The following is a 26,767-nucleotide window of genomic DNA, read 5'->3' on the forward strand; positions in this document are numbered from 1 at the left end:
CAATCACAATTCAAGGAGACAAACAGGTGGATAACCTTCCACAAAAAATAAAATAAGAAGGTGCATGTTTAACTTCATGGCATGAACATCCATTTGCTCACAGTTTTTGACCTATGTTAGTTGTGCACTGTGGATTTGCAAAAAGGTTTTAATCAAACAGCATAGAATCACATTTTCTCTACTTTCACTTTGAAATTCACAATAAAAATCTAGTTCAAAAGTTACTTGATTTAAAAATGACCTTAAGTTTTCTTTGTTGCTCTCTTATGAGTTATTCAGAAAATAGGTTGAACATTTGCAAACAGCGATGGGTTGTTTTGCAGACGCTGTTTTATTGCAAAGGTGAATACTTGGTGGGGATCATTATTCTAGACTCCATGCTTCTGATCAAAGGTACTGTTGGAAAAGAGAAGGTAAAAGGTATTTACAACAATTATAAATTATTGATTTTTGTATTCTACCAAACGGTAGACAGATTAGAACAAGCTTATTATTTATAAGAAATATCCAAAGATAAAATACATAAATGCTGAATCTGATAATTGACATTAGTGTCAGTGTTTCATGGGATTTTATTACAAAACTCATTGGTATCTGTATCATATCATCAATACTGCAATACCGTTATTGCCCATGTACTCAAACACAGTCATTTGAGATGCACATACTACCTCAACATATACTGTATATTACTCACCAGTGTAATAGACAGTTGCATCCCATCCTTCTTTTTGCCAGGCTGAATTCCTAGTCTCTTCTCGTGACTGTAAATTTTCATAGGCTGAAACAAACCCATGTTTATATGAATGCTGTGATTTGAGTGGTGCTTGTGACGTCATGTACCCAAAATGTACTTACCCCACAAATGATGAACTACATAAAGGTCACCAATCTGAGAGAAGAACCCTCCCACTGCTTCGTTGTTCTCCTGTCTGTGTTTGATGGCCCTTGCCCTGTTGGTGGAATATATCTGTATCATAGTGAAATTTTGAGTACAATTGTTGTTACAAATGTTTGTATCACATACTGTGGCCACTTCTTACCAGTGGTTGCCCCATTCAAGCATGGTCCCTGGCTGAAAGAGAGGTTAAGAATCAGTACTGACTTTTTTTTAATTTTTTTTTATTATTATTATTGTAATGCCAATAAATGTGGATGTGTTTGTACATTTAAAAATAGCGGTTAATTTAAAAGCTGTTGACAGACACAGGATGTAGTGTTATGTATTCTAAATTGTGGTGGTCAGTAATGACAAAAATGTCTTGAGATATATTTATATATATATATTTTGTATCCCAATGACACTCTATAATCCAACAGAATTGTGCTTTGTTGAGATGTGATATTTGAATAGAAACCCAATTTTACAGTTGTTGCTTTTCTTCATGCATGTAGATGCATTTTAAAACAATAAACTCTAAAATGATCATCTGTTATGCAAGAAAGACTCTGGTTAACTAATATAAATGAGTTAACCAGAGACGTTTTACTGTTCAAAGGTTCAGGATTAGTGTATAAAAAATTTGCTAATACCTTTAAGTTATATGTTCTCATTTCATAGACATTGGGACCAGGTCTCGGCAGAGGTTCATTCCAGAAGCTGAATTCCAATAAAAGCTGATTCCGTCTTGAGATCAGCATCTTTGCCCGTTCCTTCCGAAAATCCAAGTACTCCTAAAGAGAGAAGTGAAATATATACAACATAACGACTACTATTAAGCTTCATAAATAATTGCACAATGTGGTCTTACCTTGTTCTTCTTCAACTTTTCAAGGCATTCAGTCAAAGCTGGATACCCCCCTCTATATCGCCAAAGGTGCACTGCACAAAGAGAACACCAGATGTCACTGTTGAATTGTAGGAGAATGGGACCAACGCGTTGCTACCTTATTTGTGTCAAGCCTTTGTGGTTTGTGATTTGTTTTTACCCACATTTTTTCAGATTTTTGGACTGACACTTACATTAAAATAATTGATTTTTATAACTTATTAACCTATTAACATCAATGTTTTCATGGGGGCTAGATGCTTACCGGCTTGATCCTGTTCTCCATACCAAGTATTCCAACTCCCCACCACCTCACATGGATAATCTTCATCATTGTGGAGTTTACTCTGCACCTCAGCCCTATGGGAAAAAACAAAAAAACAACAACGACATTATCTTATTTACATTATTTACATTTAAAGGTGAACTTTTCTGATGGAGGGCATGCCACCTGTTTTTTTTACTTTGCCTGGAATGTGTATTGTATTAAACCAGTGACAACTCCAGACCAGAGCCAAAGGTCAGATCTATGGAGCCCATTCACAATACTAAATTCATGCTTTGCAAGTTATTCTTCTAATAATAAAAACCCCTGTTATTTTAATGCTGTATAATGGAACATTCCAAACATGGCATTATATCTCCATGGAGACAACCACGTGGCTAACTCCCATCAGAAAGGTTACATAATGTGTCTTTAACAGTAAACAAATGTTTTGCTTGCACTTCATTATGTAAAAACAACTTAAGTAAACACATTTTCTGCAGCATATGATTTATTTTCTTTTTCTCAATTTAACGCTCAGTTGAACAGGATTTTGCAAGACAGGCATAACAGTTGGCGGAAGTCTTTCTCAGTAAAGGACAAAAATAAGAAGAACTGATTTTTTTTTCCATTAGGAGCACTGTAAGTCAGTTCTAATAGAAAATGTGAATGGAAGTATTACTAATTTGTGAAAAGGAAGTGACTGAACATTAGAAGGGAGCACTTACTCAAGACTGTTGTAAGCTTCCAGGCACTCGGGTTTCACGTTATGAACTAAAAAGAACAGGCAAAGTAAGAAACAGTCAAATTCTTCCACAAAGTAATTTCACACTGGGGTTCAACAAAGGCTTGTAAACGATTTTTGCTTCATGGCTCATAGGCTGTGTTCAAATTGAAATCTCTACATGACGTGGAAGTTCGCCGGAGAGAAGATCAAAGCTGAGGAGAGGGACAGTCGGCAAGACAACGGAATCTACAGACACTCAAAGAAAACTCCAAAAGTGAAATGTTCTGAGTTAGGCAAAAAAGGTTTATCAACTGGATAGATCATACAAGACTTATAAAGTATGACCATTTACAGATTTAAAGGTGCTCTACATTTTGGTTGGGGGTCCGTCGGTGAATTATAGGTGGTGTTATAGCTCAATACTACCTAGAAAAACAGGGATTCTTGCTGTGAGTGGGGTTGCCTCTCCACAGATCTGACCAATTACTCAGTCTGGTTTGGTCTCCATGAAGAGAGAAAGGTTTAATGCCATACTGTGAAACATCCCAGACACAGCAATAACATCTCCATGGAAAAAAGCATTTTATACAGCCTCCACCAGAAAAGTTACACAATGCACCCTTAAACTTTAGCTGGCAGTGCAATGTAGTAGTGTAAGCAAGTAGAGATATTGGTATAAGTCTGATTAAAGAAGAATTATAGAATGTTTGATTAGTATGAATATTCTGCTCTAAGCTGCGTCAGTGTCTGTGCGCTCATGCGTCATTCCCAGTTTGTCCTCAATGCATAAGATGTATCTTAAACTTTCAGACTAGGCACTTAAAATTAAATCAGAAGAGCAGTGAAGATAAAAAATGTGGCTGTGTGTACATCATCATCAAAAAAGTATAACCGATGATTATAAACATGAAAGTTAGTTTGTGAATTTTACTGGACCCATTTTGATCCATTTCCAGATGAAATACACAGTGAAACAGCAAGAAAAACAATATTAAGATAATTTAGGTTAAAATAATACTAATAATTTCACTGACCATGTGGAGCAATCATTTAGGCATTACTGTAGATATCAAAAACTTTATCAAACTAAATATACCACAACATGACCATATGATATCATCTGGAGTTGCATACTAATAAACGTCATGGAAAAATACTTTTTAATTAGAAAGCCATTTTTTTGATTAGATAAAAATGTGGCTGTGTGTACATAGTCATGAAAAAAGCATAACCGATGATTACAAACGTGAAAGTTAGTTTGTGAACTTTACTGGACCTATTTTGACCCATTCCAGATCTTGAGCTTGGTCAGAAGTAACATAGTTGGAGGATTTTACCTGTACAAGTTTTTGCATTGAAAAATCTTGATAATGTTATCTGCAAATATCAGCGAAAGCCACAAAAGCAAAATAAATATTGGATATCAGTATAGAGCCATATCTGACTATTCCCTTAAGAAGCATAAAAAGTATTAGCTGTAACTAAATTGAATTTTTTGACAGTATTATGAAGCTGCCATCACCTTTTTTAATATGTTAAAGTAAGGTACATACATTGGATTTTGTAGAGGTTGCTGGTTTCCCTCTTTGACAGCAGGTTGGAGTGGGCATCTTTTCTGGCATCCACTTTGTGAACAAAAAGGGAACGGAACCAGCCTTTGTCGCCATTCTCAGAAAACCACCTACACAGCAACAAGAAGAAAGAACTTTTACAACAGCTCAAAGCAGATGACTTAAACCACAGCAAGTTGTCAATACATCAAAAGCCTCAAACTTAAAGCGCCAAGATTACAGTATTTTTAAATGTATGATATAATGTTGTTTCATCATCATAAACATACCTGGAGTTGTGTTTTGTTACATTCACACATTACAACACAAACGCTGCATATCTTTTGCCAATCTAAAAGCATTCTATTCCACATTGTGATGTAATGTGGTAATACAGGACATGCTCCACTGTGTTTTTAAACTTCACTAGATTCATTTGGATCATTTCAGCCCTGGAATTGTCAATCTCTACTGAACAAAAGGTAAAAGGAGCTGTTAACTTGAAAACTATAATTACTTTACATCACATCATCATCATCACATCAGGTGGAACAGAGCATTTTTCAAATGTGTGAGTGAAACAAAACACAAATCTGAGTATGTTTTTGATGAGGTAACAGCATTCCAACTTGGCTTAAAGCTCACAAGAGTCAATTTGTGTAATATAGGAGCTTTAAAAGTTGTTCACATATGAAGTATATGGCTGAGAGAGGTAGTCATGCTAAAATGCAGGAAGATGAAATGCCTGTATACTGCATGAATGAGTGGGAGACCAGAGTGCCAGCTTGTGACTCCATAAGACTTTCACCCACTCCAGAGCTGATAAAAAGGGGAACATTGCGCACTTTAAGAAATAATGTTAGCATGTCTGTAACCCTGGCTTCAAATCAGTCGCCGAACATAACTGTCAACCCAAGACAGATATGAGATAAGTGGGACTACAACTGCTCCAACAGCGCTCCAACAAAATTAAAAAGATAAGAGCAACTACTCAACCAAGGAATAAGTCAATAGTGGCTTCCAACTCAGCACTTCATAATAAAGGTTTAATCTATCTGAGTTTCCCATTGAACTCTGCTGAGACCTTGGTGTCGCAGTGGCTTCTTATTTCAACCACTTGTCTTAATACAAGAGCCATTTTTTAAACAGTTCTTTTTAAAATTATAGGTATTTATTTTAAAAAAAGACAAAAATACAGTTGCCTTTTTGCAACTACAATAGGTGTTGGTGATTTCGTCCATCTAAATTAGTAATACTACTCTTGGGCCGTTATCTCACTAAGCAATGTTGATTAATTTAAAAATATATAAATAAGTGAAATTACTTCTTTTGTACATTGAGACTTTGTAAAGACATTATGAACCAAATAAAGGTTCAAATATAGTGAAGTCAAATTTATTTATATAGCTCATTTAAAAATAACCATAGTTGAACAAAGTGCTTAATGTACAACAGTAAACCCGCATACACAGTACAACAGCAAGAAAAACAAGATTAAGATCATTTATCTTAAAATAATAATTTCATTGACTATAATGACGCTTAGACTGCAGTGACTGAAGGCTTCTTCATATTTACACCTAGACTATTATTCATGAATATATACAATTTATATATATATATATATATATATATATATATATATATATATATATATATATATATATATATATATATATATATATATATATATATATATATATATATATATATATATATATATAAAAACGTTATCAAACTAAATATACCACAGCATGACAATGTGATGTCATTTGGAGTTGCGTACTAATACACGTTATGGAAAAATACTTTTAATTAGAAGGCCATTTTTTATTAGATTTTCTTAATATTTCTCATCATCAGAGGTGTGAACCCAGTGACACACACACACACACACACACACACACACACACACACACATCTGCTATCTAGTTATTAGTAAAGCACATTATTTTCTTTAAAACTTTCAAGGTCATTGGCATCTCTTTTTAATAACGTCATGTGCCAATAGCTTTATTTGGAAAGTGCTAATTAGATTTTTTTTTTTTTTTACCCCAGGGAAAAAGATCCCCTTGAGTCTTATGAAGCTGTTATTATTGGCCAAAACCTATTCTGATAACAGCCAAAGAGTGTACAATGTGGAGGCAAAGATAAGTAGTGACTGGCTTACAACAGTGGGTTGCAGTGGACAAAGTTCAGAGCTCAGCAAATGATTAAAGCTGCTTTCTTTTTAGAGCTTACTTCCACATAGGAGTAAACTCACATGATGCCAAAGAATGTATTCATGGTTGGCCTAAAATAATGCAAACTCAGGAAAAATAAGAACTCTGAAAGCTGATATTAGTTTTCAACAAACTAGTTCTGAGTACAAATATAAAATGCAATTTTAATGGTGCACTATGTATTACTACACTATGAGTATTAACTTGGTAGAGGATTTATGCCTGCTTGTCTCCACGGTGTTAATATTCTAGTGGACTTCATTTCTTTAACAAATCTGGCATTTGTTTTGGTAAAATTACTTTCTCAAAAATACATTGAAAAACATGCAATCTACTGTGAGCGGGCTCCCCTCTCCATGCATCTTGTTTAATGCCATACAAGAAATGTATGAGACAGACTGTCCATCTTTAGAAAAGTTACATAGTGCACCTTTAAGTTGGACAACACAGACGTAAAGTCCAGTTTAACTACCCAGGACAAGGAACAATTAAATTTTATAATCTATGCATTTGCTTAGATTCGTGTGATCTCCAAGAAAATAACCTATATTTGTTATTGCTTACAATTCTAAAAGCTAATGCTATTTTAGATAAGAAACTAATTGCATACTTCCGGGTACAATAAAGTTGGACAACGATATTTTTAAGTTGGAAACTACCCCAGGTTAAGCTACCCAAGACTCGGACAAACGGTAAAGTCGTAGATTTTGCATGTGACAGCTAAATAATAAGCTAAGAGAGGCATTAACCTGCATTTACCCTGCGCAGAGCATTCAAGTGTGATGGACATTAATTACCGTGTCGCTTGGTGCCAGTTGACAAAAGTCCTTAACAGTTGCCGTCGAGACCACGCAGGACACGTCGTCGCCATCTTTCCTAGTGGGCTACAATTTTTCGTCACCTTTACACGCGTTTGAGTTAATGTTTACCTGCTTATCAGTAATATTTTGACGGCTAATCCAGTCACGAAGAAGGAGAACCCGCTAGGAGATTTAAACACAAAACACGTGACATGGGTGCTGTTCCTGACGCACGTTACGCAAGGTCTTTACGTATCGTAGACCGTCTATGGTACGTAGTGATTTTTTGGTAAAGTCGTGTGACCGACTGTTCCTCTTTTGGTTGTCCTGAGTTTGAAAAGTAATTTAGGCTAGTTTCCCAGGTTCCACTTATTGTAGAATGTTTATAGAATGAATTATCTATTATTTTCTAATTTCCTTTCTAACTCAGAGGCTGCACTAGCACTGATTAATGATGACTACAGGTGCCATTGTTTAATAGGTTTTATAGATTCAGATAAAAAGATTAATTTTAAGATTTCAACATTGAAACTGGCACCCCAAATTTTGCTTTCTGATAGGATAATTGATTTGAGAACTGAAACATTAAAATATAACAAAACTAAATGGGAAATCATGCCCAAAGTTTTTTTTTTTTGTGTGATTAAGAACCAATCAGCATTAGAATTGTTATATGTATATAGTGTTAATAGCTATAATAGGTGTTCCTCGTATCGACACAGATACGTCAAGTTTATGAAATTTCACAATCGTGCATCCAGTTTCTTTAAATGTAATCTAAACTAAAAATATATTCTGTTTGGTTGTAAACATTGAACTTAACTGATAGGCTACTAACTGTTCTTTAGAGGTCTTCTCTATCACACTGGTCATGCAGTACTTAAATCCTTTTTGTGCAACCCACTTTCAGTTCTTTTCATACACAATGTGGTGCTCTTTGATCCTCTCCATCACTCTACCCACTGCCATTATGTAACCGCAAATCATATCATAACTAAAAAGACTCACTCAATGTTTTGCTTAGCTTAAAAGCATGCTGTATTATTCTCCAGTATTCTATTCATAATGTTGACAAGCAAGTGACTACTCAGCATTCAATAGCATCATTTGGCATATTTCATTTTGAGTCACATCCTACAGCTTCTTTGGCAATCAAGAAGTTGTATCACTTTTAACACTTTTACAAAATGTACCAAATTTGCTACCATGTTTTACTACAAGAGTTGGAAATGTATGTTGCATTGACTTGAACAAATCCTCAAAATCCTGGTTAACAAAAATGTCCTGAGAAGAGACAGAAAAGGAAGTTAACAAGTTGTATGTTTTAAATATAGTTGTACAGCTTGTCTAGCCTGAGTTAGTATTAAATAATTTACCGTAAGGTCCAACAGCTCCATAGCTGAATCTTTGTTGTCGTGAATTGACTTGAGGAGCCCATAGCAGCCAGCATTCTGGATAGGGTTCCTTCCCACCTGACAAATGAAACACCAAATTACATTAGAGCTAATCAACTTAAGGAGCCTATTTTAGAATATATGACCCTTTTGAAAACTGAAGGTATGGGCATAATAATACGAGGTTTTTGTCTGTGTTGTTTCTTGACTTGGCATCCATGAATTTTTCATCTAACTGCGTACACGAAATGTATTAGTGGTAAGAAGGTTTTTATCTTGTTTTTAGTTTGTGAGGGAAAAAATATAGGTCTCCTCTCTCCTCCTCTGTTTAAAAGAAGTTAACAAGAATGATCTAATATTACTGATATTGTTTCAGTGCCTTAGTTTCAATATTATAATTTATCACACTATATCTCTGTAACAATATACATTTGTTATTGTGACAAGCCTAGGTATAATGCATGGTTGTTTAAAATTACATTTAAGCTCAAATGTTCAACTGTACAATGCATCTGTAAAGAGTTTTAATTATAAAGTTGTGCAGCCATCATTCCCTGATGCCATATTTATTGTAGATTTACAAAATGGATTAAAATGTGTCTTGCTCAAGTTAATTTATGGTAACGTGTGTAAAATAAAATAAAGTTTGTTTTTTTTTGTTTAGTTTTTTCCAAAACAGATCACAGTTAGATGCACAGTAGATATCCTGCATGCACATTTAAACAGCAATGCCCCAATCCAGTTAACAGAAAACCAATACCGATTCACCAATACTGAGTCTGTGATTTAATATCTCTTGTCTTGACAGTTTTGATGGAAGACGAGCCTTTAAAAGAACACTGCTGTTGATTTTAAAAGAATACAATGATACATTTTTTTTATCTCATTTTTCCTGCTGATGCTCCCTATTGCTTGTGTTGCCAGAACCAATCTCTTTTGAGCAGCTTACGTTCAGGGATTTGATCGTCTTGTTTGCTCTGAGGCCCATGGCGAAGCGGATGACTCCTTCAGGGGGGATGCGGTTGTTACTGTGGCAAAGAAAAAACAATAAATACAACTAAAAAAGGGCACTGAGGTGTGATGGAAGTAATCATAAAGTGTTATATTGTAAAATATCTGTCTGTAGTATATTGACAATCCACAGACAAGGCTTGTTTTTGGAAGAGATCAAGCTGTAATATATTTATAGTAAATTACATTAGCATAAAAAAATTATAGTCCTATAATAACAAATTAATTATAAGGTACACTTTATTATTCCCATGGGTAAATTTGTCCTCTGCCTTTGATCCACCTTTAAATACAGCTTGAGCAACCTGTCAGGAGCAGTGGGGGGACTCAAGTCCAGATGTTGAGCTAGTCTGGGTCAGGACAAGGGCACGTTATTTATTGTGCATGTTTTGGGTTGAGAGGTGAAACCAGAGTGCCAACAATAAAATAAAAAAGGCCCTACAGCATCTTAAATATGGCAACTTAGCCTGATCGGCCCCATGATATTGGTTCAGCTAATGGTTCCTGTGTGGGCCTTTAATTGGATGTAATTAAAGGCCCACAAGATGGCTTAGAATATTACATAATGGTTGAACTTTAAGCTGTTCAGTAGTTGCTTGCAAGATAAATATCACAGTTGGATAAATTTTGGAATAAGTTATCAGAGTTTTTTGAGGAAAAAAATCCCAGTCCTTACACTGGTATACTGGGTTTCGACAGATACTTAAAGCCAAAATATTGTTATTGGTATCGGAACTGAAAATGTTTGATCTGTGCAGCCCTAATAATCTATGTATGGAAATAACTTAATTAACTCGAATAACTCAATTTAAGTACCGTCCTTTTATGTGCTCATTCTCAAATCTAACCATACCTGATGTTGAGCTCCTCTAAAACATTGTTCTCCTTAAGTGCTTGCCCCAATGCCACCGCTCCTTCTTTCCCAAAGCCATTGAAGGACAGGTCCACTGATCTGAGGAAAATATTGCCCTGGAACACCCAGTTAAATCAGATTTAGTTGACCATGCTCAGCCACCTTGACAAAGCAGTAACAAATTATGTGAGGAAAAAAGTAACTCAAAAGGTTAAAGAGAAAGAGCAGAGGAGCGATTATCCCGTGAAAGTACTGAATTTTGACAAGAAAAATGGCTACTGTATTATCTGTCATTTTGTAGGTGCAATTAGAGCAAGGGCATTACATGAAATTATAAGTTAGAGGACCTGCCAAGCCAAGAGCACTTTTGCATCAGTTTTGCAAAGAAAATAGTTTATATTTTGTGAAAAACTAATGCTCAATAATGCTGTGTAAGATTTAGAATTATCAGTAAGAGTTAGACTGCTGAAATGCCTGCTTTTAATGTATGTCTTATTTTTGTAGATGGAAATATGTTGTGCATAATTTGGCAAAATCTTACTGCTAAACCATTGGCTAACATCACAGCTCCTTTGCCTCGGATGCAGTTCCAGGCCAGATTCAGACTTCTCAGTCCTGTGTTCTCAGACAGTCCTTCTCGCAGATGATGTCCTGAAACAAACAAAAAAAGGATTAACCTAGAACAACCCAAAGCATTTACTCATCAGTCTCACTCACTGGACACTCTTCAGTGCAGATGTTTTGGATAGGGTTAAGTCAGATCCTTGTATGATCTTCATCATGGTGGAAGGCTGTATTTTTTTTTTTTTCCTCCCCACTTTGATGTATGATGAGTAGGTGAGTATATGGCACACTTTGCCTGTTCAGTCAGTGCATTGATATTACTTGAATTATTTTATGGAGTAACTGAGGTAAGATACTTCTGTAGCTCATCTTCCTTATAGATTAAAACATGTACTGTTAAACACAATGGCAACACAATCACAGTCACACATCTGCCCAGACCGTGGGTGTCTTGCCACTTGCCAGTTCAGTGAAAATATCTGCTTCTCTCAGTTTTGGATTTAATAAAAAGAGGCATTTTGTGTTTTGTTTTATTATGATTGTGTTGTTACTAAAGCCCTCTAGTGAAAACTTCCCCTTGAGTTTTCCATTAAGGAGTATCACAGGATTACACCTGAAGATCCTAACATGTGTGTTTATAGCAGATTGTATGAGATGCTGCTCTGGTTTACATGACATGTAGAGCGTGCGACAGACCAGAGGGCACTTAAGTTTGTCCTTTGATATTTGTACGCAGCAGACACCATGGTCTATATGGAGATGAATCATGCAGCAGCACATATGGTAATGTAGCTGTCCCTTTCTCCACACTCATATTTATTTTTAATTATGGCCATCAGATGCTTGGTGAATTTTGAGTTGATCATTTCCCGTGAGCTGCCTGTCACCCACAATAATACAGTAAGAGGCTCTTAATGTAGAATATAATATTGACCTTTGAATGCCACAGTCTGCCGCTGCCTGCTGTCACACTAGGTTAGGAATAGTGAATGCCTTTATTTACTTCATTATTGTTCTAAAACAGGTCTGTGGGCCATCTGATGAAAGAACAGAAACAAGTTGTCATATGCAATCATAGACTAATGGCTTAGAAATCATGAAAAACAGTCAGAGCTAAGGCCCCACAAGATGCAGGGGCCACAAGAATTAGATTCCAATTTTGGTATTGTAACAGTTTTTAGGCAATGTTCATTAGTGATCCAATGAGGTTAATTTGGTCTTCCGATAATATATGTTATTAGGTTCTTTTGTCAGACCAAGAGTTTGTTTTCATACCTGACAATTTCAACTGCTCCAGTAGGAAGACAGTGCCAAAACCTGTATAAATCACTGACCAGTCATGTCACAGCAACATCATGTGACCACTCTGAGGAAGACCGCTAGTGAGCAGTCGAAACTGTCAGGTATGAAAACAAACTCTTGGTCTGAAAAAATAACCTAATGACATCAATGTTCATGGGTGATAGTTGGGAGGTTGTCATGATAAGCTAATCATGGGAGTATAATAAGAGGTTATTCCTGGGTGAAGGACATCCATGGCACAAAGCAACCATCATGTGCTGTCAGAAGCTGAGAGAGGCTCTGTACTACTAATTCAGTTAACAATTTTGACTATAAGTTGTTATTAGTCCATGTGGGTTGCTAACCCGCTATCAGTGCACACATTCATGGTTTTGTTTTTCAACAAAAAGATGAGAGTGACTTAAATTAAAGTTTAACAATCCTCAGACAGAGCATGCCTACAGTTAGCATGTAATAATCCATGCAGCAAAAAGACAGGTGAAAGATATGGGTTGCTAGCCTGCTACTAGCCTTCAACTTTAGGCTATTGACCAATGATTTTTGCTAAAGCTTGCTAAAAGCTGGCTTCAATGAATGCAGAGGTGTCTAACATACCTGCTGTGTCCCCCAGGATGTTGTGGCTCAGGTCCAGATACTGCAGTTTGCTGTTAGTGACCAGAGCTGAAGAGAGATGCTCTGCAGCGTGGTCCGTGAGGCCATTGTTGGACAAACGAAGCTGAGTCAGAGTGTTGTTCTCCTTCAACATACTGGCCATGGCCTCTGCCCCCACATCCCCCAGCCTGTTGTCAGACACGTCCACTTCTACCATGTGGACACAAACACAGGTAAGTGTGTCTATGGTTTGTCATTGAACTGTGCAATTAAGCCTTTTCACTTTTGCCATGAATTTAAGTCTGTTGACCAATTATTTACATGGTTGTAATAATGTGTGCTAATGTGTAGTAGGCTAATGTGTGCTCTTACACTGAAAGTGCCCACATCGGATGTTCTGGTAATAAATTACGCGGCGTCAATTCTGAGCCGGTCAAACTTTGTGTGCAGAAGTTTGCCCAAACCCAAAATAGAGTCTTATGCACAAGCAAAGGAAGTGTTAGAGCTAGCTCACACTGATTTAGCTGGCCCAATAGAACCTGAAGCTAAAGATAGTTTTAGATACACTTTAGCATTTACTAATGTTTACTCAGGGACCACATTTGTGTATTTCTTACAAGCACAAAGTGACACTGTAAAACTAAAATAAAAAGAGCCTCTATAGAGCTGTTTACTTTCTGTAAGAATGGACCTCAGGCTTGGGCTTTTCCTACCAGTGCCAAAGTGACACGTGACAGTTGAGCTCAATATGAAATCGAATCGTAACACAAGAATCAAATAATTTGATCTTTTTTTGAGAATGTTCCATCCTGGGAACTGGGACTGAGACTTTGTTGGCCGGATCATTTTAACCTTAACACTCACATTTCACTGGATAAAAATAACACACATCATCATTTTGACAGGCTCAGAACTGATGCCCCATAACTTATTAACGGAGTCCAAAATCAAAAGTTGGATTGAATCGTGATTTAAGTGAATCATCCCATCTCTTGTTATAATAATCCAGTTTATTTGTGAAGGGGCCCCAGGGGTGATTTTGTATTTTGATTCATCGTCAAAAAGGTTTAGAACCCCTGAAGAAATTGCAGTCAAATGGGCAGTATTTTCAATGCAGGTGAATGCTTTAATTGATAGAGAGTGGCAAGGCTAAACACTACTAAACACTAATATGATTTCCTTTATCAGCTTTGGACAAATTTCTATCAATTTACAGAAATTTTGGCCCAACATATTTGTCCAAGGGTGATTTTCAAAACTGGGACACACCCGGATTGGGGTGGTTGGTAAAAGTAAAATTGTGACAGAGATCACAAACAGAGAATTATCCATTCTTGAATCTGTTGTGGGTCAGTCATAATCAGAGGTATTTCTGTTGGTGCAAAAGAGTGCTTTTTTGCCTTATGGTCATTTTCAAGCATGTTTTTCTGTATTTTAGCTAAGCAATGACAATATTTTGCTCTCTTTACTGTTGACAGGTATCAAATTGTTTAAAAATAGGGACACCTGGGACATTTCTTGTATAAAACTGAGGCAAATCAATGGTTTTGGATAAATCTGCTGGGACAGGCGACACAGGGCTCAAAACTGGGACTGTCCCGGGTAAATAAGGACATCTGGCTACCCTACCAATGCCTCTGCCATTCCACCATTTAGTATTGTTAGTGTTTCGTGTTAGTGTCTCTTGAGTCTTTGTTATTTGCTGTCTTGGCTGCCATACATACGCCCCGGTGTCAGCTAATAGTGGCTGCGCATGTTGAAACGTACAAATTGGCAATAAGCTCAGAAAACATTCACAACAATTGGATTATCTTAAAGTCAACGCACGGCATGTGGCGCAGGGTGTTAAAGTACAATAAACCCGGGCTGGAATCATTGCTCACAGATCCCCGAAGCCTGAACTGCTCATCTGACTGACATTTACCAAATAGACGAGTGAAGCCCAGATGTTAAATCCTGTACCGTGGCGTATAATTGGGGTTAGAGTGGCATGCGCGTGGGAGGAAGGTGGCACTTCTCAACACAAAGGTGACATGGGGAGGAAGAGAAAATGAGTGTACGCCTGAATGGCTGCTAAAAACCCACCTGTAATGTAACAGTTTTCCTTCAGCATTTGGGCTATCGCAGCTCCGCCCAGTCCCTCCATCCAATTATCTCGCAGATTCAGCTTCAGAATTGAAGTATTGGTTACCAGGGGAACCGCCAGTGCTTTGGTGCCCTGTTAAAAAATTGGGGGGGAGTGAAATTCTTGTCTTTGGTGGCTGAAGAATGTTTTTGTATCTGTATTTCAAGGTATCTTAAAAAGCAAATGTGGCAATTTGGAGAGGTAGCAGAGAAGAGATGTGAATTAATATGAAGCTGTCACAGAATAAAGGAGATTTGTGTGGAAGTTTGTGACATATGGGGTTGAATTAGTACAACTGTAATACAGTCTGTTTACTGCTAATGAGAAGTTTGTGTAAGAGTGTGTATCTTTGAGAACATGTAAAGTACTTTCAGTTATCTTAAAGGTACACTGGAGGGTCTGCCGTGTGGTTTTCTACATGGAGATGCTATTGCTTTGCCTATTATACTCCACAATATGGCATTAAAATAACCTCTCTTTTTGTTGTTTGTTTGTTTAGTTTTTTTCCTCAGTGAAATAAGAACATATATCTTGACTGAGGGGGGTCACCTCTTCACAGATCTGACCTGTAACTTGGCCTGGTGACATCACCTGCTTGTCTCCATGACAGGTTAATGCCATGCCATATCGTGTGAACTTATAAGCAAAGCAATAACATGTCCTTAGTGACCAGCAGGTGGCAGATCCTCCACTAGAAAAGTTACATAGGGCACCTTTATATCTTTATCTTTTTATTGTCTTTTTTTTTTGCATTCAGAAGTAATGCCATACTATAAAGAAAAGTCATAGCAGCTTATAACTTTGATCATTTTATGCTTTTTCACATTAACAGTCAGCAGTTGCACTTATATTAATCTTCATTGTAACTACACTAGAAACAAGTTTGAGTCATTCTTCATCATTTTAAGATACGTTTAAATCTGACAGGCAGTCTCACATTTTGTACTAAGCACTGGAGCACTTGCTTTTAAACTGTGAATGACATTAAAGAAGCACTATGTAACTTGGTGGATGATCTTGGAAATATAATTACTTTGCTTATGTTGTTGAATGAATGAATGTTCCACAGTATTGCTTTAAACTTATTTATCTCCATAGAGACAAGCAGGTGATTCCACCAAGCCAAGTTACAGCTCAGATCTATAAGGACAAGGTGGCAGACTCTCATAATTTATCTTTTTTTTTTTTCCCTGACCATTAATAAAGAGCAACTTAAGATGAATATAGCTTACTACATTTATGACTTTGTGTCTGGATGAGTCACATTGACTAGTTGTGAGGACATTAAATAAGAAACCTTTTCCACTGCAGATATTTACATTACCATGACAGGCAGGTGAAGACTTAGATAAAATCTATTTTAATTCTGCGAGGATAATGGCACCTGAGACCAAAGCCTTGTTAAGCAATGGATTTACTTTCATTTACTCTGTAGATAGCAGCAGCAGACAATCATGTGTAGGTTCTTCACTAAGAGCCTTTTCTGAAATTGCACTGAATTAAGGTGAGCTGCGACTTTTACATTACATCTGCCAGTGCACTATTCATTATGGGTGCATTAAAAATCATATTGTTTTAAACCATCTACAAGATTATGATAGCATTATTTATTTATGTATTTGTTTATTTACTTTTTTTTTTTTACTTTTTTTGTTTATTTATTTATTTAATTTAAATTTCAATTTTTTATTAATTAATTTTTTTTACATATCACTGAAAATTAATAATATTTGAGAGCAGTTTGCAAAGAAACATTGTGTTTCTTTTCTAATTAATAGCACCATTCCATTAAAGTTACCACGGTGACAATGAACACATTAGCAAACAATGCGAAAAATTCTGCGAAAAACATCTGAAAACTAAAGAAAAAGAAAACTGGATTTAAACAACACATTTTCAGGTTTGTGATCAATATAAGTGTTCATGAAAGATGAGAGTGACTAAACTAATCAAAGAAAGCTCAGATTAAAGTTTAACAAAGCCTGCGGATAGCATTACATCCCAGGGATGTTGATGACATCAGGTGCAATACAGTAATGAAGTACCAATATAATATTGTCGTCCGCATAGAAATCCATACAGCAAAAAGACACGTATGTGAAATTACTTTTTGAAGTTGGCTTATATCCAAGGAATCGTCAGAATCACTAACATTAGCAATTGCCCCTGAACTGCTATTGTGATGTTGTCTGATTTAGGTATCACATATAATTGGCAATGTTAATTTCTATCTTTGTTTTGCATACACATAACATTTTTATTTTTAATTTTTTTTAAACTACGTAAGTACTTTTTACATGTTTTACTATATATTCAATCACAGTAGTTATTAAGTATGGACTTGATGTGGTGGTGAAACAGGTGCTGTGATTTCAGAGAAAACGAGACAAAAATACATGTAGTACAAATGTTAATGAGTTCTCAGAGGAAAACAACACAGCTTCTATTTGTAGCATGGAGTTTTTGCTTTTAAACTGCAGCAGTAGACGGGGCCTGGAGGATTTCATATGCAAATGTATACAGTCTCGTACGTCACGCATGCTATATTTCTCCGAGAACGGGGCTATCTCCTGGAGCTTCAACTTTATTGGGTCTTATTTCTGATTCTCCCCGATATGGCGATGATGAGTGCATTTCACATCGGGGTATGACTTGAATTAATCAGCCCTCCACCGAGCAAAGAGCGGGGAGCGTCTCCTGCGGAGCCAGAGTGGAATCATTTGAGCATATTTAGCTTTGGCTTAACCTGGCCCTGACCTTTGTAAATGCTGCATGCTTCGTGAGCTCATTATTAGCCATAGCATTGATGCTGAAGTGTGTAAGGTGAAGAGATGGTCACGTAGGATGCATTTGAAAGCACTTACCACATACTTGCATTCTAATTTGGTCATAGTGGTAGGTATATGTGACAGGCACATGCCACCATATGCAATTACGGCTGTCAGCTGGATAAACGTGTATTGTCTGTAGTCTGTGTTCACGTCACTTAGCTCAGCGTCTCCTGTCAAACTGCCCTGCACACTTGTACCTGATACATTCTATGTATAGAGGTCTTATGGGGGGAAATGTATTGTATGCCTTAGGGCTAGTTGAGTAAAGAAATTCTTGGTGAACTAAAGAGAGGCCTTGCAAAGTGCTCAGCATTGTTAGGATTTTATTATGATCACTACTACTATAAATATAGTACAAGGCATTAAGACTAACTCACTTCATGCATTCTCCTTTCTGTGGTTGTGCATATAAATCATAAGAACCCTAATAAAATTATTTGTTGAAAAATCACAAGTTTGGTTCCCTAAGACACCACTGACTTGATTAATCAACTACATTATGAATAAAGAAGTCCGCCCTTGTATGTGTGTGTTATATTACATTTGGAACATAAATAGGATCAGAACACTGCTAAGGACTCGCACATTAGTTCTCTGGTATGTGCCGTACTGAAATTTAAAGGATTGTGAATAGCGTTAATTACTTAATTGAGCTACATCTTGACATCCCAATAAGGTTGCTTATGTGGAAACCTAGGACTGCACAAATCATCGATTACATTACTGTAATTGAATCTGTAGTAACATGTTCTCAGTGTGGTGTTATGAAGAGAGCTCTTTGGGTGTACCTTAGGTCCCAGGCCTCGGTGCTCCATGACCAGCTCACTGTCCCTCATGTGCTGCAGGAAGTAGGAGGCTGGGACCACCCTGAGCCTCTCACACACCTTCAGGTAGCACTGCCTTCCCGTGGGATCGTACTCTGGACCCTCATCTGAAACACACATCACTCATGAAGAAGCATACCTCCAGAGGCAACTACCTAATCCTATTCTTTACCTTAATCAACACTTGCAGAAAACAGGTTTAGTAACTACATGCAACCTGCACTCCTCTTATTTTAAAAATGTACTGCAACCCTATCTGAACCCTGGTTGCTAGTGTGTTTACCTGAATATAGAGGAGTCTTTTTTTTTTTTTTTTTACTCAGCCATTTGAAAAGCTCAGAACCTCCAGAATTCCCTCACTGAGCTGCCGAGGCTACACTAGCATTGATTCATGATGGTGTTCGGCTTTAGGTAGTGAACATTCAGATCAGAAGAGATTCCTTTTAGGCACAAAGCAAATGTAATTCAACACTGAAACTGGCAACCCAAATGAGAGGCTCATTCTGCTTTCTGATTGCGTAGTCCTTTTGTAGCATACTATGTACCAACCAAAGTCCACATGTGAACATTTGTGCTTATCCCCAGCAGATGGTTTTGGTGGTTAAAAGGAAATAACACAAAGCCTAAGATGAAATCATTGAAATGCAAAACAGGGCTTTCTACATGTGTGTGGGTAGCGGTGTGTTTTCATATTTCCATTCTTCTCTGAAATGATTAAGGGACACAAGATGGATGACTTTGAAAGAAAATGGAAACACAGATGGGCCAACCGGCGGGTTTTTGCTCATCTGGTCTTGTTGTGATTACCATTGAAAGCCCTCGCCAAAATGTTCTACCTCTGGGCCTTGTAAAACCACAGTAAATAACAGGGGACATAAAATGGCCTCTATCAGAATCATCGCTCTCATCAAAGCTGGTTATAAACTGTTACGACTTTTCCCTCGCAACACTTTTAGCCTCAATATAAAATGACTCTACCTTCCTGCTCCAAGTCTGTGTCAAATTCTTCATAAGAGAATAGTTCATTGCTCAGTGATCCTTCGTGTCCCCCCTCTTCCTCCTCCTCCTCCTCTTCTTCAGTGTGGTGGTCTGCAGCAGAGCCACTAGCACTCCGGCTCTGTTCCTCCAGCCCACGCATGTCATCTACTGTCCCAGATGCTCTTTGCTGCTTGAAAAATGAGTAAATTAGATGTCGTGACTAGTCAAAGCTGACTGTTCTCAACATATCTACTTTATCAGGTCCATTTGTTGCAATAGTAATCCAACCTGATTGAACAGGCTCTTCGAAGTAAATGGTTTACATCAGAGGTGGTTAGCCAAGAATTCACATTTAGACTTAATAAGGGAGGAGTAACTAAAACTTTTATTCAAGTAAGAGTACTGTTACATTATAAAATATGTTACTCAAGTAGAAGTAAAAGAATAGTATTTAAGTACTGTTTCTTAGTTACTCAAGTAAATGTAACCGAGATTTACCCACCTCTGTTTAGAGTAGGTCAACCGTTCACTGTTAATGCTGATTTAGTTAGTCCTACCTTGTCCAGTAGCAGCTTCTCTTGGCTCATCTTAAATTAATCATGTACTTCCACAAAAGGAGTCACACATCCCCACCCCTGAATTTAATAATCATTATTCCTTTAATCCATACAAATACTGCAAACTGTTCTTTCCAAATAAATCCCTGCAGAAGTCGGGCTGCAGTTGTGTGTCACATTGTCCTACAGGGCCATAGCTGCATAGACCAATCACAGCTCTTGTAAAGTTTGCAGGGCCCATTTTTGTTGATAGGTTGCCATGACAGTGAGCAGTGTCTCAGCTCTGCCAGTGCTGCCTTGTGCGTCATGACAACCAGTACTTAGAGACACAGTCAAAGTGGAAGCTAATGGACTTATTGTGGCCATGCAAATGAGTTGACCTTATGAGAGTATCTTCAGCTGTGAAAAAATAAAAACAGGAAAACAGATTATTCTGTAAATGTTTATTTAAGTAAATGCAAAGTCCTTGCAGTTGATGCATTAAAATGTGATATAATCATTCACACAGCAAAGGTCATAGTAGCATTGGCTGACTGGAGATAATTATATTAGCAGCAATATGCAAACACAGAAGAAACCTCAGTCCATAGCTGCGTGGAGAGGCCCACGGGCCCAACAGTGTCACTGACCAACAGTGCTGGTTAAGACAGCTTTTTTAAAACTAGGAACTGGAAACAGCGTCATGCATTGATTTAATGCTGCTCTTTTAACCCACACTATGACAAGAAACTGTCATTTTGAAAACAAGCAATGCTTTTTACTTATTCAAAATACATTCTTAGAAAAGAGATTTATATTTTATACTCTGAATACAAGTTATGTATATATTTATATAGAAGCTATATCCTTTGTTTTCCTTTTGCACATTTTACATCACAGACATTTGACAGCTCAATACAATTAAACAAAATCATTTAAATTTTTCTACAAAGGGGGCATTCATTCATAACAAGGGTAACAAGGACAACATTGGTGAGAAAACGTCAGCTGTTACGAAAGCTCGAAAATTACATGTTTTAAATAGTCATGCCATAAATATTTTTAATAAAGAAAAAGACAAACATGGAAGCCACAGGTTTCTGCAGAACGGATGAACAAGCAGCAGTGGGGCTCTTGCATGCATATTTAAATCACTGACTCATTTGAAAGCGGCAAATGACCACAGCGCCAGTCTAATTTCCCTTCTCAATGAAAAACTTCAACGATGGGTGCCAAAGTCAAGCTAAGAAAGCCAAAGCCACGTGGGCAGTTTCCTACAGACCACAACACCATCTGTACAATAAAATAGAATATGAGTCAGAGCCAGTGCATGCCAGTTGAGAATGAGAGCCATGTCGAGGAAGGGAGGGAAGCAGCGTACACCTGAGGGCACACACATGCACACGCACACATAGCCACGCCCACAGAACGCACTGGTCAGGTGACGGGCCCATGCTACACAACAGATCACAGTGAGATCGGAGCGCGAGCCACCATAGATTCATGCAAACACCTAGAGGAGGGATGCGTAGGCAGAGGCAGAGTTGATGTAAGGCAAGAGGCACACGTGTTTATGATGCTCCATCCCAGTTTGGTTGACAGCCAAAATAATTTTACATTTTTACTTACAAATATGCTTTATTAAATCACAATTAAATGTTTATAGACTTTTTAACAATATCTTTCCACCAGGGTGATTTTTGCATCACTTGAATACAGTTACATTGAACACATGTGTAGTTGCAGGCTTTTGGATAGCATAAAAGAGCTTTGATAAAAGATGGTCCGCGGGCTAGATTTAAGGCGTCCATTTTGCGTGCAGATGTTGTGAACACAAGCACCAGCTGGAGCGTAGTGATGAGAGGATAGACAGGCCACTAAACAACTGCCACTGCGCTGATGTACTCTGATGGATGACCACTGAACAGCGAGATTGCTTGTTTGGGGCTTTGACAGAATAGTTTTTTATAATTTAGGAAGAGACATTGGATTGGCTCTTTTCTGGCATCAGTGTCTGGCCTGTTGATTCTTCTGCAATTTCAAGACAATACATGTTTTAAAAAGGACAGACTAACATCCAGCCGTGCTCTTGTGTTCATTTTAAAGTTTCTGAGTTTCAATGTCATACAAGTCTTTGCAAATAGAAACCCAAAAGAAAGCCTGTAACTGTAACAATAACACATAGTATAATATTTTCTCGATTATATTCTTGTCATGCATTCACAATGAGGCAGGTCATTTCACTAAGTGCACATTTTAAACCCATTTCAATTATATTTGGACAAGCAGAACAGAGTCTCAGAACATTTCCTGTTTGCTACAGACAAATTGCAGAGCCCAACAGAAATGTAGTATCAAAAAGGAGCAACCCATTTTTACAGTACAAAAGTTGGCACAGTATTCTCTCAGTGACGTGGGTCCATCCAGACTTTGTTGGCGAGACTGCAGACCTACGAGCAGAAAACCCTGCAAAAAGCAGACATTGTAAGAAATTGCCTCAATGATGGATGCGACAGTGATTACTCATGCAATAACAGGCAGCAATGGCCAAATGTGAAATTCAAGTGACAATCCACATTATACTGAAGCTTAATGAGCCATAGTGGTGATGCAGGGTCCTTGTTTTGTACAGAGAGCATGGATACGTGAAGTGTCGAATCTTCAATAAGCACAAATAAGGCACAAACAAATGGAAGAGAGCCACTTGCTCCTCATCTAAGCCCGTTTAAGTGCCTTTCTACATGGGTTTCCATGGTAACCTACTGTTTTCACTGGAAACGAGGGGTGATCACACGTCCTGGTGCCAATAACTACAGGTTGCAAGATGGAGTTGGACTTGAACACAAAACTGGCTCATATTAAGTCAGATGAAATAGCACATTGAAGAGATTTAATGTGCTAAAATTAGGCAAATCAGACATTAAACAATTTACTGTCACAACAGTGCCCACTTCTACTTTCTTAAAAATAACCAACTAACTTTGAAGTGCTTTATCGCATAGCCTTTTCTCCAATAAACACTTGTGGGCAAATAACCAATATTACCTCTTAATGCAGGGATCATATTCATGCCTGTAATTCGCCTTTAAAAGGGGTCGTTACAGAAATGATTGAGCACTTTATAAACATTAGCCTCAGCAGGAGATCCGTTTCTCACTAAATGGCCTGCTGCTCTGGTGCACATGATTGAGAGGTACTCACTCATCAGAGTCCTTTTTGTTCTCCTCAATGTAGGCGATGGACTCAGAGCGCAGGCGATTTGTGACCTCATAGGTGCGCAAGGTAACACCAAAAATGTCCTCATGGTAGCGGTTTTCATCCTGACAAAAAGGAATCAAACTCATTTATATGAACATTGCAGTTTAGTAGAAAAAAATAAAATAAAATGTCAGTCTAGATTTGTATGGTCATGTAACATTTGCACGTCATTTTGTGTTAGTGTCATAACCAGAAGAAGAGTTGAGGGTGTAAAATGGTAAAATGGGCCAGTGCTCACCCGGAGTTTGCTGATGAAGAGGCCTGCGTCCTCCAGGCTCATGTGGCCGTGTTGCTTGATGATTTGCTGAACAGTCTTGAGAACATCTCCAGCCATAGTCACGTCTCCGCACACGTAGATGTGTCCTCGCTCCAGCTTCAGGCACTGGTACACCATCTCCGACAGCTGCTCGCGCAGTACATTCTGGACATATTTCTGAAGCACATCCACATGACCATTAGTGTTACCATTACTAAATTAAAAAAATAAAATCAGCGCTGAGGTTCTTTACCTTTGGTTTGCCGGGTTCTCTTGAATATGCAGCGTAGAGCTCCTTGAAGATGTTCTTGTTTTTAGCCTGGATGGTTTCCTCTTTGTAAATGTGGTCGATCTCAGATTGCCGACAGCCAAATACAAGGACCATGGGGCACGACTCAATCCCTGATCACAAATATACGTTCAAGATTAATAGGCTGTGTATCCAAACATAATTTTAGACATAATTTTTGGTTGTTTGTGTTGAGACAGAAATGAACACTCACCTTTGTGTTCAAGATCATACAGTCTCTGCTGCCAAAAGCTTCTGAAGGGTGCAATGCCTGTCCCAGGACCGACCAGGATACAGGGTGCATGGTTGTCTTTAGGAAGACGGAATGATGGAGCCCTACAACACAGTTCACACACACCAATTTAATTAACTAACACAGATGACCAAGATTTTCAATCAGTGCATTACAATTGTAATGAGACACCTTTCAACATAAGTACGTATCATTTAATTACCCTCTGACAAAGCAGGGCACCATCTCCCCCTTCTGTATCCTGTTAAGCCACGAAGAGCATACTCCATGGTGGATAGGTCCTTTTCCATCTGAAAGCAATCATTAACAGGCAAACACTTTAGTTTCCTCCATACACCCACTCAGCACAAACCAAGTGCATATGAGTGGCCATAACATGTTCAAGGCACAAGACTCAAGCACATTTTAAGCCTTCTCTCGCTTTGCTCTCACAAGTAGACTTCTCTGGTTTGGAGACAAGGTAGATTGATGAAAGCTTGAAACAGTAATATAGATTACATTTACACCTGTGATCTGCCTGCTTCACAAAAGAAGGCTGTATTAACAAGGCTTGAAATGAGTGTCCTTCATGCCACTGGAGGCTTTTACAGCCACTGAGTCATTTGATATTTTGGATTTTTATTTTTTGCAACAACCTTGAAGAACCACAGCCGCTGCTTTTATTCACTACACCAAATGAGCTCGCAGTATTTTGACTGAGAATATTGATTTGCCAGAGAATAAGGGAAAACAGAATACACCTTAGGTCATGTTGTGAAATAAAAGAAAGCAGAGTTACCTTTGGCTCGGTAGGAGACCACAGCCACAGTCAGGTGGATCTCCCCAGGGTGTAGATCTGGTGAGGAGCTGATGGAGTAGTAACGGGGCTGCAGCAGGGGCAGCTGTGTAAGAAGCAATGTGGAGGGCATCTGAATTGAAGGGAACTCCTCCAGCACCTCCACTAGAGTGGAGTTATTGTACCACTTCCACTCTTCGTATTCCTGCAGGCCCTGGAGACAAGAGAGGGAATACACATGTCAGACAGAACCCAGGGATAGTTCACAAAACACACTGATAGAGCCTGGATTATACAAGATTTAGTGTTAGCCCCTTGTTTTCAGGATAACATACTTGTTGCTATGGCAATGTATTCTGCAGAGAAACAGCCAGAATGGGGTGAGCCAAACAATTCCTCCACAACACACTCCTTGTGTTAAATAATGTGAATAATGTGACTACTACATGATAAACTGAAAATTGCATTGGCTTAAAGTGACCAAAATGATGCCAAATTGTTAAGTTTGTGCACATTTACAATTTGGGATACATCACAAAAGGCAAAAAAAAAAAAAAAAAGACATATACGTGAGACACTGCTTAAATGCTGCTTAATTTGTGCCAGCCCAAGTCTAACCTAGTGATTTTCTGAAGACCTCCATTTCCTCTTGCTTTGTGACAATGATTTGATGTTTGAACATGAGTCACTGCTCGGCCTCAGTCGCCTTTTCCACACATTGACAGAAACATGAAATGTGGAGGCACTGTGAGGGGGACTGCTTTGGTAAGAGTGTTTAAGCAGATTTAAATTGGTTCAAGCTTTTGTTACCGTGACTTGCCTTTAATAAATTTGTACGTCCCCAGCTGAAAGCCTTACAAGAGAAATGAGACTAGTGGACATGCAATTGTACTAAACAGTTTATGTCCACTAATCAGGAGGATTTTGAACTGTTTCAGAACAATTAACACAACTTATTTAGCCAACTTTAGTCCAGGATTAAAATTACAAATATATATTTTATCCTTTCTGAAAATCTCTTGAATATAATTAGAATGCACCTGCATTTAAAACCCTGGAGTAGATTCAAAACTTAGTTGTGCATTTAAGCGGTATCAAAACAATTTGCTTTTTGATGGGATGTCAGACACCTGCTTATCTGCATGGAAAGTTCCACAGTATGGCATTAAACTTTCAAATGTTGATTTATTTATTTTTTTAAACAGGCTTTTAGTAAAATTTTACATTCTTACTGTGAACATGCCTTCATGGAGGTAGATTAATGCCATTCTGTGGTACATTACATGCACACACAAAAAAAAAAAGTTTCCATGAAGACAAATCAGGTGGTGGACCCTTCACCATAAAGGTTACATGGTGAACTTCCCCAATTTCAGTGCCAGTAGTTTAATTGGTCTCATTACCTTGCTGAGGACTTCCAGTCTCTTTTTCTGGTCTTCGTTGGTCGCCAGAGCCGCAAACTGCTGCAGCAGAACTGGGCTTGGAGGTGTGGTGATGTCCAGGAAGTACTGGAAAGCCTGGTAGATTGTGCAGGGTGGAATTCTTGTCTCATGTGTCCAGTTGCTGATAACACCTTCACAATACAATAGAAATA

The 26,767-nt window shown here is 37.9% G+C and overlaps 3 protein-coding genes across 4 annotated transcripts in view; all 3 read right to left on the reverse strand.

The window, feature by feature from the left end:
* Positions 1-310: 310 nt before the first annotated feature.
* On the reverse strand, positions 311-7,570 carry nipsnap1 (nipsnap homolog 1 (C. elegans)). Its single transcript, XM_020919067.2, has 10 exons — positions 7,331-7,570; positions 4,315-4,442; positions 2,763-2,808; positions 2,035-2,129; positions 1,752-1,822; positions 1,534-1,674; positions 1,044-1,075; positions 859-953; positions 698-781; positions 311-396 (listed from the first exon to the last, which is right to left on the reverse strand). The coding sequence occupies exons 1-10, from the start codon at positions 7,402-7,404 to the stop codon at positions 332-334; spliced, it is 831 nt and encodes a 276-aa protein (XP_020774726.1). The 5' UTR covers positions 7,405-7,570; the 3' UTR covers positions 311-331.
* A 915-nt stretch (positions 7,571-8,485) lies between these two features.
* lrrc74b (leucine rich repeat containing 74B) lies at positions 8,486-19,966 on the reverse strand. Its single transcript, XM_055161945.1, has 10 exons — positions 19,939-19,966; positions 19,807-19,902; positions 18,793-18,935; positions 15,134-15,266; positions 13,052-13,258; positions 11,133-11,242; positions 10,592-10,707; positions 9,677-9,755; positions 8,710-8,805; positions 8,486-8,617 (listed from the first exon to the last, which is right to left on the reverse strand). Exons 1-10 carry the CDS (start codon positions 19,964-19,966, stop codon positions 8,486-8,488), a joined length of 1,140 nt encoding a protein of 379 aa, XP_055017920.1.
* A 1,309-nt stretch (positions 19,967-21,275) lies between these two features.
* nos1 (nitric oxide synthase 1 (neuronal)) overlaps positions 21,276-26,767 on the reverse strand; it is a 32,150-nt gene continuing 26,658 nt past the window's right edge. For both annotated transcript variants that reach the window (XM_020919064.2, XM_055161350.1), the window contains 8 exons: positions 26,577-26,746; positions 25,177-25,387; positions 24,601-24,688; positions 24,360-24,481; positions 24,110-24,258; positions 23,839-24,033; positions 23,544-23,662; positions 21,276-22,808 (listed from right to left, as the gene is read on the reverse strand). In XM_020919064.2, coding sequence (XP_020774723.1) covers positions 22,793-22,808; positions 23,544-23,662; positions 23,839-24,033; positions 24,110-24,258; positions 24,360-24,481; positions 24,601-24,688; positions 25,177-25,387; positions 26,577-26,746 — 1,070 coding nt within the window. In that variant the 3' untranslated portion in view covers positions 21,276-22,792. The remainder of the gene's footprint in view (positions 22,809-23,543; positions 23,663-23,838; positions 24,034-24,109; positions 24,259-24,359; positions 24,482-24,600; positions 24,689-25,176; positions 25,388-26,576; positions 26,747-26,767) is intronic.

The sequence above is a fragment of the Boleophthalmus pectinirostris genome, unplaced genomic scaffold (assembly GCF_026225935.1).
Source record: "Boleophthalmus pectinirostris isolate CB_2022bp ecotype Guang Dong unplaced genomic scaffold, ASM2622593v1 HiC_scaffold_4, whole genome shotgun sequence".
In the NCBI taxonomy this organism is placed as follows: Eukaryota; Metazoa; Chordata; class Actinopteri; order Gobiiformes; family Gobiidae; genus Boleophthalmus; species Boleophthalmus pectinirostris.

What these genes read in the sequence shown, in the direction of transcription:
- lrrc74b (XM_055161945.1), bottom strand. Translation starts at nt 19,966, where the DNA reads ATGCGTGGGCTGGAGGAACAGAGCCGGA. An exon ending in CATCCTGGGGGACACAGCAG is followed by an intron (nt 11,243 to 13,051) that starts GTATGTTAGACA and finishes TGTTTGTTTCAG; the next exon opens with GACATCATCTGCGAGAAGGA. An exon ending in TTAGAGGAGCTCAACATCAG is followed by an intron (nt 9,756 to 10,591) that starts GTATGGTTAGAT and finishes TCTTTGCCACAG; the next exon opens with TAACAACCGCATCCCCCCTG.
- nipsnap1 (XM_020919067.2), bottom strand. Translation starts at nt 7,404, where the DNA reads ATGGCGACGACGTGTCCTGCGTGGTCTCGACGGCAACTGTTAAGGACT. An exon ending in AAAAGTTGAAGAAGAACAAG is followed by an intron (nt 1,675 to 1,751) that starts GTAAGACCACAT and finishes TTCTCTCTTTAG; the next exon opens with GAGTACTTGGATTTTCGGAA. An exon ending in CTTGAATGGGGCAACCACTG is followed by an intron (nt 954 to 1,043) that starts GTAAGAAGTGGC and finishes TTCCACCAACAG; the next exon opens with GGCAAGGGCCATCAAACACA.